At 59.6% G+C, this 12,711-nt stretch overlaps 2 protein-coding genes across 5 annotated transcripts in view; one reads left to right on the top strand and one right to left on the bottom strand.

Moving 5' to 3' along the window:
• Positions 1-4,700, top strand: part of LOC118694065 (NADPH--cytochrome P450 reductase) — a 30,340-nt gene extending 25,640 nt beyond the window's left edge. For all 4 annotated transcript variants that reach the window (XM_036394980.2, XM_036394979.1, XM_054517003.1 and 1 more), the window contains 6 exons: positions 117-298; positions 1,001-1,150; positions 1,932-2,229; positions 3,089-3,234; positions 3,428-3,513; positions 3,719-4,700. In XM_036394980.2, coding sequence (XP_036250873.1) covers positions 117-298; positions 1,001-1,150; positions 1,932-2,229; positions 3,089-3,234; positions 3,428-3,513; positions 3,719-3,863 — 1,007 coding nt within the window. In that variant the 3' untranslated portion in view covers positions 3,864-4,700. The remainder of the gene's footprint in view (positions 1-116; positions 299-1,000; positions 1,151-1,931; positions 2,230-3,088; positions 3,235-3,427; positions 3,514-3,718) is intronic.
• Positions 4,701-5,448: 748 nt separating this feature from the next.
• TMEM120A (transmembrane protein 120A) lies at positions 5,449-12,701 on the bottom strand. Its single transcript, XM_036394983.2, has 12 exons — positions 12,588-12,701; positions 10,565-10,683; positions 10,007-10,123; positions 9,542-9,601; positions 8,771-8,866; positions 8,440-8,529; positions 8,030-8,095; positions 7,881-7,942; positions 7,591-7,683; positions 6,934-6,998; positions 6,298-6,366; positions 5,449-6,217 (listed from the first exon to the last, which is right to left on the bottom strand). Exons 1-12 carry the CDS (start codon positions 12,660-12,662, stop codon positions 6,104-6,106), a joined length of 1,026 nt encoding a protein of 341 aa, XP_036250876.1. The 5' UTR covers positions 12,663-12,701; the 3' UTR covers positions 5,449-6,103.
• Positions 12,702-12,711: the final 10 nt, after the last annotated feature.

Genomic DNA, 12,711 nt, shown 5'->3' with positions numbered 1-12,711 from the left:
CCACTCTGCTCTGTCTCCAGCCCTCACTGCGTGTGTAGCAGCCGGCACAAAACCTCTTAACACAACAGCACGAGGCGGATGGATTTTTATTTTTTCTTTTTCTCCCACTTCTCCAGAGGAATCCAACAAGAAGCATCCCTTCCCCTGCCCCACATCATACAGGACAGCCCTGACCTACTACCTGGACATCACCAACCCTCCCCGCACCAACGTGCTCTACGAGCTGGCCCAGTACGCCTCGGACAGCGGCGAGCAGGAGCGCCTGCGCAAAATGGCCTCGTCTGCTGCTGAGGGCAAGGTGGGAGCACTGCCCTGCCCACCTGGGCTGGGGGGGTCCCCAAAAGGCAGCCAGAGAGCCCACAGGGTGTGGAGGCCCTGGGGGGCATCTCCTAAGTTATGCCCCATTGGCTGCTTCCCCTGTTCCTCTGTCCCTATGTTCATGAGCCACTCCTTCACATTTCCCTGCTTGGCCCGTATCTTTGTACTACCCCCAGACCAGGGTCAGCCTCCAGGCCCCTGGAGAGAAAGCTGAGCTCTCCAGGTGTGTGTGCTGGAGACCTGAATGTTGTCATCTTATTGCAAAAGTTCCATATGTTCTTGGTGATTTCTCATGGGCAGCTCCTCACAGCACTGACTCCTTCACAGTACAGCCAACAAACTCCACCTCCCTTCTCCACCAGCTAACCCACTCTTTTGTGGTGCACTTGTCTTCCTATTGGACACAGCTGTAGCCTATTAAGGGCAGGCCTGTTCCTAATCTTTGGTGATGAGTACAGCTGCACTCCTCAGGTGTGAGATTGCCTTCTGCGCTATTCTCTTACATTCTGTCCCTCCACACCTGAACATCTCATGGTGCAGCTGAATTAAACATCTGTGGATATTATGCAAAGGCCCTTTTTGTTTCTTTACCCTGGACTTTACTAGCAGCAGTTCAGGCTCAAGGGGAGTGTTTGCCAGCCGTGTGGGGAGGTTGTGATGCCTGTGCTCTCCTTGCCTGCAGGCTCTGTACCTCAGCTGGGTGGTGGAGGCCCGCAGGAACATCCTGGCCATCCTGCAGGACATGCCCTCCCTGCGCCCCCCCATCGACCACCTGTGCGAGCTCCTGCCCCGCCTGCAGGCCCGCTACTACTCCATCGCCTCCTCCTCCAAGGTGGGTGTGCTTCCAGCAGGGAATGTGCCAGTGGAGGGACCTCTTCAGCTGCAGCTTCCCTCAGCTGGGAGCTTCTCCTGGTGACATTTACTATGAGAAGGGCAGATTTAGTGATCTTCATGCATGGAGTTATCCCAGCTTCCCAGAGGGTCTGTGCAAAGTCCCATGCTGCAGCCAGCTGTGCCCTGATACCACCAGACTCTCTGGAGCCCTGCTCCTCTTTGCTCATTTGCTTGGCAAGGTGGCATTTTAGGGGCTGGTCAAAAGTCCCTCTTGGCAACCTCCAGGGAAGCTCAGTGGTCCTGTGATGAGTTGAGGACAAGAGAGAAGCCCCATGAGGAGCACACAGGGAGGAGTAGCTGTCCCAATGTTAACATGAAGTTAAACTTATCCCACATTCCTGAGCACAGTGTGGGGTTGCTGGACTCCTTCTCTGCCTGGTTCCAGCATCTTTTCCCTGCAGGTCTGCTGTCATCTTATTGCAGGGGTTCCATGCTGTTGTCTCCTTATCACAGAAGTTTCACACCTTCTTGGTGTTTCCCGTGGGCAGCTCCTCAGAGCACTGACTCTTTCTTCTTCACAAAGCAGCCAAATGACTCCAGTTCCCTTCCCAACCAGCCACCCCACTCTTTTATAGCATCTTCGTCTCATTGGTCACAGCTGTGGCCTGTTCAAGTCAGGCCTGCTCCTAATCTTTGCTAACTGACCCAGCTGCAACTCCTTAGGGGTAAGATTACTTTCTACACCATCTTTATTTCCTTATATTTATCCCCCTACCCAGGTCCATCCCAACTCCATCCACATCTGTGCCGTGACAGTGGAGTACGAGACCAAGACGGGCCGCCTGAACAAAGGGGTGGCCACCAGCTGGCTCAGGAGCAAGGTGCCTGTCCAGCAGGGGAGCAGCTCCCAGGTGCCTGTCCAGCAGGGGAGCAGCTCCCTGGTGCCCATGTACGTGCGCAAGTCGCAGTTCCGGCTGCCCTTCAAGCCCAGCACGCCCGTGATCATGATTGGGCCAGGCACCGGCATCGCCCCCTTCATGGGCTTCATCCAGGAGAGGGCCTGGCTCAAGCAGCAGGGTGAGTGAGTGAGTGCCCAGGGGCTGGAGCTGCTGCAGGGGTCTCTGGGGGCAGTTTGGTGCCTCCAGGGTGCAGCTTTGCTGGTCCTGTTGCGGGTTGGCCCAGCCAAAAGCAGAGTGCTGGGGCAGGGTGAACAGGGCTGAGTGGTTTTATCCACGCAAGGGTGTTCTGTCCTGCTCTTGGCCACAGAGGATGTTTGGGGGTGGACAGAGCTGGGCCACTTCTCTGATCTCTGCCACTATTGTAAATCAAAGGTGACTCCAATGAAGGGGAGAGAGAATGATGTATCTGACTCCATCATCAGAAGGCTAATGAATTACTTTATTATACTATACTATATACATTTCATCTACATTGAATCTGCCCTGCACTCTTGCTCACAGCTGCACAGACCTGCACTCATCTCTGGTTCTCTCCTGACAGTCCAACACACACACACACTTCTTGGCCCTGATAGGCCAAGGGAACAAAGCATCCTCACTTTGGGTAAACAATCTCCATATTGCATTCTACTTTAGCACAACACAGGCACAGCAAGCAAGATAAGAATTGTGTTTTCTGACTTCTCTGCTTGTCTCACAGCTTCCCTCTGTTCAGAGGGCATGTGAATACCACGTGCCACCACCACACCTCCAAATAACCACAGTCAGGTCACTCAGACTGGAATCCAAAGCCTGTTGCCACTCCTGGGAATCAGTCCTGAGCTTCCCCTTGTAACCAGAAACCATCGTGCAGCTCTGCGAGCCCAGGGTGGGGGAGAGCACAGGGCTGGGGGTGTCAGGACAAGGGGAGGTTGGGAAGGGGCAGGGCTGGGGCTGGCAGGGCCCAGCTGATGGGGGCTGTGTGACCCACCCTGCAGGCAAGGAGGTTGGTGAGACAGTGCTTTACTATGGCTGCCGCCATGAGCGCGAGGACTACCTGTACAGGGAGGAGCTGGCCCGCTTCCAGAAGGAGGGAGTGCTCACCCAGCTCAACGTGGCCTTCTCCAGGGACCAGGCTGAGAAGGTACCACACTGTTCCTCCTGCCACTTGTTCCTGCTGCCCACCATCGCTCCCATGGCAGGCAGGAGCACCCAGCACTTGCCCTGTCTGCCAGAGGCACGAGCACAGCCTTGCCTTCCTGAGCCTCCCTCTCAAAGGTCTGTGGTGAGGGGACTCTGCTCCTCTCCCCTCACTCCTCCACCTTGTTTCCTGCCAGGTTTATGTCCAGCACTTACTGAAGAAGAACAAGGAGAACGTCTGGAAGCTGGTTAATGAGGGGATGGCTCACATCTATGTGTGCGGGTAGGTTGGGGACAGGATGGGGATTTGGGGGCAATTCTCAGGAAAAGGAGTGTGACTCAGTTTCCCCAGCCATGCATTACAAGCCCTGGGAGGGTTCTGCTGTCCTGGTTCAGAGGAGGGCAGGGGGCTGGGGTGAGCACACCCTCCAGAGCGGGAGGTGGCTGTGTGGCCGTGCTCTGGTGTCTCACTCACTCCGTGTTTGCAGCGATGCCCGGAACATGGCCCGGGACGTGCAGAACACCTTCTACGAGATCGTGTCCGAGTTTGGCAGCATGAGCCAGCCCCAGGCCGTGGACTATGTAAAGAAACTGATGACAAAGGGCCGCTACTCCCTGGATGTGTGGAGCTAAGAGCGGGGCTGCCAGGGCCTGGGGAGAGAACAGGTCCCCAGGCATGGGCCAGGGGAGCTGGCAAGTGCCTGCTCACCCACTGCTGCTGTGGGTGACGGTGTGGCTCCCAGCCCACGGCTACCCCAGTGTCACTCCCAACCCTTCCTGGGCCTCTGCATTCCCTCAGGGCAGGCTGGGCACTCAGGGGGTGGAAAGGGTTGAGAGGGGCAGGGGGGTAGCTCAGGCTGCTGCCCAGGAGCTGCGGTGTCACCAGCACCTCAGGGTGCACCAGCGTTGGCCTTGAGGCCAGGGACAGCAGGGACACGGCCACGAGGGACAGACACGGCCAGGGAGTCCTTCCCTGGACACGAGGTGTTGCCTTATCCCCGGGGCTGGAGCCCAGCCTGGCCTGCAGGGACAGCAGAGGGGTGGAGAGGCTGTGCTGGGGCTGGCGTCGCAGCTTTGCCTCTCTCCTGCCACCCCTGGGATGTGGGGCTGGCAGCTGCCTCTGGGCACAGAGCTGTCCCATGGCCCCAGCAGCATGTCCCTGCTCCATTCCTGCTGCCTGCCCTGGCTCCAGCAGCAGCGGGAAGCTCCTCTCCCTGTGGAATACAGCCGGATTGGGAGGTGGGGTCTCAGCCCATGGGGGCCCTGCCTGCTCCCCTGAGCCCAGCCCCTCCCTCACACCATGTACGGTCATTTTTTAAATACGGTTTTTATTTTGAACATCTTTGTGATTTTAGCATGGAAAAAAACAAACAAAAAAAAAAACCAAAACAAGAAACAACGGAAACCCCAGACTTCCAGGCTGTCCAGTGATTGTAAATTATTTAAATACATTTACCCTTGGAATAAAAACCCTGTGTCTGGAGTTTGCTTCCTGCATCTCTCTGCTCAGCCAGAGAGAAGAAGGAGGCAGGAGGAGCAATGGATGATAACCAGGAGGAAATCTGGGGATGTGGTGGCAGCTCTGGATTTGGTCTGAGCTGGGGCAGCCCCTACCCTGAGTGCTGGGCTGTGGAAGGGGGAGGGAGGATGGCAGTGGGGGGCTCTGGACTGGGGTGCAGCTGTGCCCAACCTGCTCTTTGGTTATTCCAGAGCTCCCAGTGCTGGTACAGCTGGTACAGGGTGTCTCTTCCCCACCTCCAGGGACACTGAGGTTCTGCTGGGCTCCTTGGGATGCCATGGGAAGGAGAACCCCCTGCAGCTCAGGCTGGTGGAAGGGCACAAGGGAGATGACTTTCCATAAAATCATGGGCTCATTTAGGCTGGAAAGCCCCTCCAAATCATTGAGTCCAACCCTTAACCCAGCAATACCAAACCCACCACTCAACTGTGTCCCCAACTGCCACATCTACATGGCTTTTAAATCCCTGCAGGGATGGTGACTCCACCACTGCTCTGGGCAGCCTCTCTCAGGGCTGGACAACCCTTTTTTGTAAAGACATTTTCCTTAGTATCTGACCTAAACCTCCCCTGGTGGAACCTGAGGCTGTTTCCTCTTGTCCTGTTGTGACAATTGTCCTATTGCCCCCCACCTCCACCCTCCTTTCAGGGAGGTTGTGTCAGGACCCCCTTCCTGATGAACCAAAGCCACAGAGCAGAGTGTGGGAGCAGTTCCCAGACTGAGCCAGGGCAGCTCCTTCCCTTTATTTTCACATCTGCAGCCTCAGGAGCTGCCAGCCCAGGCTGCTGCTTGCACAGCCCCAGCTCCTGCTGCTCCCACCCCTCCCGTGCCCCAGCCACCCCTTCCCTGTGGATTGAAGGTGAGGGAGGAGCTGGGGCAGCCCTGGAATCAGAGCTGTGCACAGCCCCAGCTGCCCTTGGAGGGTCCCTGCCCTCAGCACACAGGGGCTGCCCTGGGTGCAGGGCTGGGGGGAAAAGGGGGAGCCTCCAGCACCCCAGGAGCTGTGGGAGGCAGTCCCTGGACACTGCCCTGTCCCAGTGGGGAGCAGCAGCAGCCAGAGGCCATCCCAGTGCCAGGGAGGGGAGTGGCTGTCCCAGGCATCCTGCTGTCTGGATGGGGAAGGCAGCCAGGACAGGAGGTGCAGGGTGCTCCAGGCTGCAGGTGAGGGACTCCAGCACGGATCCAGCCCCGTGCTGAGCACAGGGACTGTCCAGGAGCAGGCCCCAAGCTCTGTCCCACACCCAGGCCTCCAAGGGATGGGATGAGACCCCAGAGTCCGGACGGAATCGAGGAGATGGGGACAAGGGATGGAGCCAGTGGGAAGAAACAGTCCAGGCCCCCACAGGGCCCCTCTTCAATTCTCCTTCGTGTCCTGGTTCTTGTTCTGGATCTTCTGGTGGACGACGCGGAGGGTGGTGAAGAAGTTACCCAGGAAGAGGATGGAGAAGGGGAGGCCACACATGAGGACCTGTGGGAGGAGAGGCTGGGGTCAGCAGGAGGGACCTGCTGGGGCTGCCCCTGCCAGGGCCCTCCCAGGAGCCTCCTTACCTGCCACTCCTTGCACTCGGGGTGCTGCAGCATGCGGAACAGGGTGATGGCGTTGTAGAGCTGCCAGAACTGCAGGGCAGAGGAGAGTCAGGGCAGCTGCTGCTGCTGCTGCTGCTGCTTCCAGAGGCTCAGCCCCAGGCTGGTGCCTGTCCAGCTGCTCCCTCTGGGTATAAACCCCACACCCACCTCGTGTGGGGGCACTGAGACCCCATCCAGGCTCAGGGACAGAGGGCTCCCTCCCAGAGGACCCCAGCTGGGACATCGCCCCTGTTTCAGGCCAGCTGGAGCCCAAGGGCCTCAGGCAGCCTCAGAGCAGCCTTTGGCCATCAGCCTCAACAATGTGACTGAGGAAGGACTTGATTGATCCTTTCAGCAGCAGCTCAAAGCTCAGAAGGGCTTTGGAAGGGTTCTTACCACAGCACCCAGCAGAACCACCCCAGCTCCTCCCCACCTCACTTCCCCAGTTGTGGTGGCTGCTTTGGAGGGAAAGGGCTTGGCATTTGTTGGAAGCATTTCCCTGCTGTGGCAGCCTGTGGGGTCTGTGCCACGTCCAGAGCACCGAGCACAGCTGGGAATGTGGCACATCCCACTCCCACCCCAGGCTCTGACATCCTGCAAGGACTGGTGCAGCCTCACCTGCCCAAAGAAGAGGAAGGGAAGCAGGAACGTGAGGCCTCTCCACATCCAGGACTGGAAGCCCTCTGCAAAGGATGAAGGTTTCTGTGAGGAGCTGGAATGGGCTGGTGGACAGGGGATGGAGCCCAGCTCCTCCAGACACGGAGGGCAGGGAGGCTCAGTGCCCACAAGTGCCTGGCTGAGGAGGTCCTGCCATTCCAGCCTCACTGTGGCCACTTGCAGGGGACAGTGGCAGAGACCCCTAATCCAACACAGGGCTCTGGGCTGCAGTGCAGCTGGCCCTCAGCTCCTGCCCTCAGTGTCACAGGGGCTGGGGAGGTGACAGCCCACAGTGCCTGGGGTTTGGAGGGGTGTGCCATGTCTGAAGGAGCTTCCTGAGCAAACCTGGGATGCCCAGAGCCACATCCACTGCCACCTCACATCCTGAGGCAGCCAGCTGTGGGCTGGTGGTCCCAGCAGAGCAGGAGGAGGGGGACAATCAGCCTATGGGGTGGTGCTGCCCCATAGGAGATGCTGCTCTGGGGCTTTGGTTTCACTTGTAGTTTTACTGTTCCTGCCACTGATAAAAATGACCTCAAATCCAAGTGTCACCATTTCCTTCAGTAGAACCCACAGCTCCCAGTGAGCTGAGCAGCAGCAAGGGGCCATCCCACTCACCCACAGTCAGGTCCATGTTGTGCCTCTCTCCCAGCGCTCGCAGCCGGTACAAGCACCCACTCTGGTAGTAATACTGCAGGAACTGCACAAAGCCTGCAAGGAGAGCATGGCTGCTGTCAGGAGCTGCCCAGGGATCACCTTCCAGCCTCAGCATCACCCCACGAGGCCAAGGGAGCTGCCAGGTGATCTGGGAGCTGAGCAGCTGCAGCCAGGTCTCCGTGTGTAGAGCTCTGCAGGCACTCCCAGCACCTGGGGTCAGTCCCTGGCCCAGCACACGTGGCAGCACTTACTCTGGTACATGGAGAAGGACAGAAACTGGTTCCTGAACATCTGGTACATGAGCCCATCTGGCCTGTGGAGAGACAGTGCTGGCTGGGGGACGTGGGGCTGGGAGGGGGCAGGAGGCAGCCCCTCCATGGGACAAGGGACACAGACTTACCACGTCAGCATGACACCTGAGAGGAAGGTGGAGATGTAGTGATGGAAAACCCACCAGCCTTTGATCCTGGAGGGCAGACACAGAGAAGCAGCGTCACATCTGGAGCATGAACCCAAGCCAAAGGCAGCCTGGAGAGTGCAGCAGCCCAGCCCCAGCCACCCCAAGCTCCAGGGCTGGTTGGGAAATGGCTCAGAGCAGGACCCAGGGCCTCGGGGCTGGGCAGCACCAGGGCCCTGCCAGCTCCACCTGCCCGCGCCGCCCCCGTGGGAACGGGAGGTTCCTCCTGCCCCCTCCTGCAGCTCCCAGCAGGGTTTGCCACACACCCTGAGTGGGAGGGAGCTGCTCCCCTGTGACAGGCCCAGCTCTCCCAGCCCTGCAGGGAAGGCCAAGCCCCTCCCCGGGCCACTCACTTGGAGCCGTTGTTGATGAGGATGCTCTCGCGGATGGTGAGGGTGCAGTAGTACCACACCAGGAGGAAGTTGAAGACGGCGTCTGTCACCCTGTGTCACACAGAGCAGGCTGTCAAGGCACGTGCTGGGGCCACAGGCACGGTGACAGCCCGTGGGACACCCACCCCCAAGGGAAGGGACCTGCTCCCCACCACCGACCATGGCCACAAAGGCCACCCCACCTTCAGATGCTTTAGCAGGACCTCCTGTTCAGCTCTGGATATTCCAGGATGGGAGAGAAGGCAGGGGGGCTCTGGGAGGAGATCTCTGCCCAGCACCAAGCCAGACTCACCTGGAGTTGAGGAGGAACCGACAGGAGAAGGAGACAATGAGTAGGATGATGGTGAGGTAGAGCTTGAACTTCTCGTACTCATCTTTATAGGCAAACCTGCAGGGAAGCACAAGGACAGGCTTGGAGCAAGGGGGCTGCTGGAAATCTGTGTCCTCCCATCCCATCTGGCTGGGCAAAGTGATGTTTCTGGGAGACACTCGGGGAGAACCTTGCCTTGGGGGATTTCTGAGAGCAGAGCACACCAGGCTGCTCCCACACAGCTGGGACATGTCTGAGCAGCCCAAACCACCCCAGCCTGGGGGTGGCCCTGGAGGGGGAGCTGGGCAGACTGGGATGTGCACACATCTCCACTGGGAGGACTGGGGAGCAGAGGGAGAGGGGAGTGGCTCCTGGCTGGGCATCTCTGGCAAAGGAAAGGCTCTAAGGGGCCAAAACCAACTTCTGGTGTTTCCCCAAAGAAAAGAGGAGGGACTGTCCACTGTCTGTCTTTCCTGGAAGTTCCTGACACAGTGGAAACACGGACATGGCTTCAGTGGAGGATCCCATTAACTTGTCAGAGCTAATGGTCCAGCCCAGCCCAGCGGCAGGAATGTGAGGGGGAGCCAAGGATTTGGCTGATTCCTGGGAAATGATGCAGAAAAGAGCTCAGGAAGGGAATCTACACCAGGTGAGCCAAGCCAGCCCCGTGTCTGCCTGGGAAGAGCTGTTGTTCCTGGTGCCAAGGGGATCCCAAGGCAGGAAAATCAGAGGAGCAGCGAGGAGGGGCCGTACTTGGCCTGTTTGCTGAGCAGGGTCACGTTCACATTGCCGAGCACCAGACTCAGGTACAACCTGGGGAGAGAGCAGAGCGTTAGGACAAGGACCTGCCTGTGCAGCTGTCCCCTCTTGTGCCACCAGTGAGACCAGGGATGAGCCCCCAGGTGCTTCCACAACTCTCTGGAATCCCCTCCCATGGGTGGGGAGCACACACCCCACCTCCCACAGGCACTGGGGTGTTCACCAGGGCTTCTCCTCGGGCACAGCCACTGGGCAAGGGTGGGTGATGGCCATGAGCAGGCAGAGGAGTGAGGGAAGCACTGCTGGCTCCTGCCCAGATGTCCTTGGGGAGCCCAAGGGGAGCAGCACAGCTGTGACACTGCTGGGTGCAGGGTGGCAGCTCTGGGGGCTGTTCCTTACAGCCACAGGGATGGGGAGGGTGGCCCTGGTGGCCCAGCCAGAGCTGAGGTGCCTTCTCACCCGTTCTTCTTTGGCAGATAGGCCTCCATCTCAAAGAACACGTTCTGCCTCTCTTTAATCAGGCTCTGGGTCTCTTGGATGGATGCTTCCTGCTCGGGAGTCGCCTGGGCTCTGCATCTGGGGAGCAAACACAGGCACTGGTACCAGGAGAGCCTCTGGAACGTGAGTGGCACATGCTGGCACTCCACAAGTGACTGGCTGGGGCAAGGACAGCCCAAGGACAGGGAAGGTGCATGGGAGGCAAGTCCACAACTCCATCTGCAGGACGAGCTCCTCTGTCAGGCCGTGGTGTTGCTCAAGAGAAGGGAGCAGGGTGAGGCCAGATGGGTCTCTCACCCTCAGCAAGGATGGGGAGAGCTTTGTGCAGGAGGAGGGCAGTTCATGGTACCTTCAAAACTCTTGCAAGCTCTGAACTGCAAACAGGGCACAGGAAAGGGGGGCTGGGGAAGAACAACTTCCCCACAGCCCCTGGCTGCAGAGAGGTTTGCATCTGAGGCATGAGGGGAGCTCAGTCCTAGCTGCTGTCCCCTCCTGTGCTGTCACAGAGCACTGACTCACTTTTTGAGGGACAGGGACAGCTCCTTCAGCCGCTTCTTCTGCCGGGCGATGGAGCTGGAGATCCCATCCTGCAGCTTGGTCAGCTCCTCGAGTTTCTGCTTGTACAGCCTGTGGTTGTCCTGGGAAGGAGAGAGAGAACAGCACACATTAGACCTGCCTCCCCAGATACTCCTGTCCTCGGGCCCTCTATGAAAAATGTCCTTAATTTCACCTGTGCAGCTGCTGGGTGAGAGGAGGGGTGGCTGCTGAAGGCCAGGTGTGTCTGGGGACAGCCAGCCCTGCTTCCATGGTGATGCCCAGCCCCAGTCCCAAGCAGGACATGCACAGGATGTTCCTGTGCTTGGGACACCAATGACTGCACACAGCAGACAGGAAAGACTTGGGAATAAACCTTGAGTGGGCCAGGCTACAACTGTGGTACCACAGGGGCTTTGGGTGCTGGGACAGGATGAGCAGCTCTTTGTGCCTCAGCTCTCCCAGCTGGTGGCTTTGGGGCTCTGTCTGAGCTCCCCTGGGAAGCTGGAAGGAGCCTGTCCATGAGCTGGACAAAGGAAGGGCTCCCAGCAGGGCTGCAGCCAATGCCCTGTAACCCAACCACACCTGGATAAGGCTGGCTGCATTTCTCCACTATTTTTAGCAGGGAAAGGGGAGAGCTGCTGGATCAATGCTGCTGCTGCTTGTCCAGGTCAGCAGGAAAACAGCCTCACCTCAGCCACAGCAGCCTGACTGCCACCTCCACACGCTGCTCACTCCAACCCTTGGACTAGACCTTGGCACAAACAAATTCTAACCTCTGTAGCTCTTATCAACCACTCGATCGCCAGATTTTAAAAGTTGTTCCCAAAGGAGAAAGGTGAAACCAAGAGCAGAGGAGAGAACCCTTCTCCCTCTGGTGACAAGCAGCGGCAAGGAGGGAACAGATCCCAGATAGTCCCAGTTCCACAGCAGTGATTTATGTCCCTGATTTATCCGAGGACATTCCCTGCTTGACCATCGAGCTTTCCTGCTGCCACCTAGAGTCACCTCCCTCTGGCTCTGGAGTAAACCGTGAGCAAGTGGCTTTTGTGACAAGTCCTTTGGCCGTGCCAGCATCGGGGACAGCCCGGGTGAGGAGTGACCCAGGGAGGAAGGAGGTGTCCCAAGGGAAGGGCCGGCGCTGAGCGGCTGCACTCAGGGCTCGGAGTGGGCGACCCGGGACATCCACGCAAGCCCTATGGAGCAAGAGGAGGTTTCTCAAAGCCTCCCTTGCCCCAGATCTGGGCAACAACATCCGCTTCACCCCGGTCTCGGGGGGGAAGGAGGGGGAAAGGGAACGGCTGCAGCTGCAGCCCAGTGACCTGAGCGGCAGCAGGAGATGGTTGGCCAACCTTTCCCTGGGGTGACCCTGTGCGAGCTGAACCCTGCCCACTCCTTCTCCGGCAGGCAGCGCCCTGGGGATTACACAAAGCAGGTGGAAGCACCTCTGACACCGGTCACCTTCGTGGCACGGAGCGGTGACAGGGCACGGCGCTGGGGACACGGCTGAAGCGTGCCTGCGTTCCGGGAGCGCCGGGCTCCGCCGGCCGCTGTCCCCGCGGGGCTGCCCGGCTCCGAGCTGCCCCGAGAGCAGCGATAAGGGCTGAAACAGCATCTGCGCACCTCGTCCGGCCGTGCCACGCCGGGCACCGCCGCTCCCCGCTCCCAGCAGCAAAACCGGCAGATCTGAGCTCTCCACGCCACGTCCGCGGCGGGCTGGGGCATCGGACCGGGGCAGCCGCGCTGTTCCCGAGCCCCGGCACAGCCCGGCACAGCCCGGCACAGCCCGGCACCCCTGCCCTGCTCCCAAACGCTCTGCCCCAAGGCACACGGGGGCTGGGGCACGGGGGCCAGCACCAGGACTGCAGCGGGGACAGCCCGGCTCCCGCCGTGCCCGCTGGGGATGCTGCGGGGCACCCGCGGGGATCCCCCACCCCCGGTGCCGGTAACCGCGGCGTGCCGCGCTCGGCCGGAGCGCTCCCCCGGCCCGTCCCGGGCCCGGTGGTACCTGGATGCGCTGGTAGCCGTCCTGCAGCTCCTCCCACTCGCGCAGGCACTCGGCGAGCGAGGCGCCCCAGGCCATGGCGGCGATGGCGGCGGCGGCGGCGACCGGCCCGGCCCGGCCCGCGGCG

The sequence above is a fragment of the Molothrus ater genome, chromosome 21 (assembly GCF_012460135.2).
Source record: "Molothrus ater isolate BHLD 08-10-18 breed brown headed cowbird chromosome 21, BPBGC_Mater_1.1, whole genome shotgun sequence".
In the NCBI taxonomy this organism is placed as follows: domain Eukaryota; kingdom Metazoa; phylum Chordata; class Aves; order Passeriformes; family Icteridae; genus Molothrus; species Molothrus ater.
Note: the sequence above shows the minus strand (reverse complement) of the source record. Positions and strands in the feature narration are given on the sequence as shown.

What these genes read in the sequence shown, in the direction of transcription:
- TMEM120A (XM_036394983.2), bottom strand. Translation starts at nt 12,662, where the DNA reads ATGGCCTGGGGCGCCTCGCTCGCCGAGTGCCTGCGCGAGTGGGAGGAG. An exon ending in TCAGGTGTCATGCTGACGTG is followed by an intron (nt 7,943 to 8,029) that starts GTAAGTCTGTGT and finishes GTCTCTCCACAG; the next exon opens with GCCAGATGGGCTCATGTACC. An exon ending in CAACATGGACCTGACTGTGG is followed by an intron (nt 6,999 to 7,590) that starts GTGAGTGGGATG and finishes CATCCTTTGCAG; the next exon opens with AGGGCTTCCAGTCCTGGATG.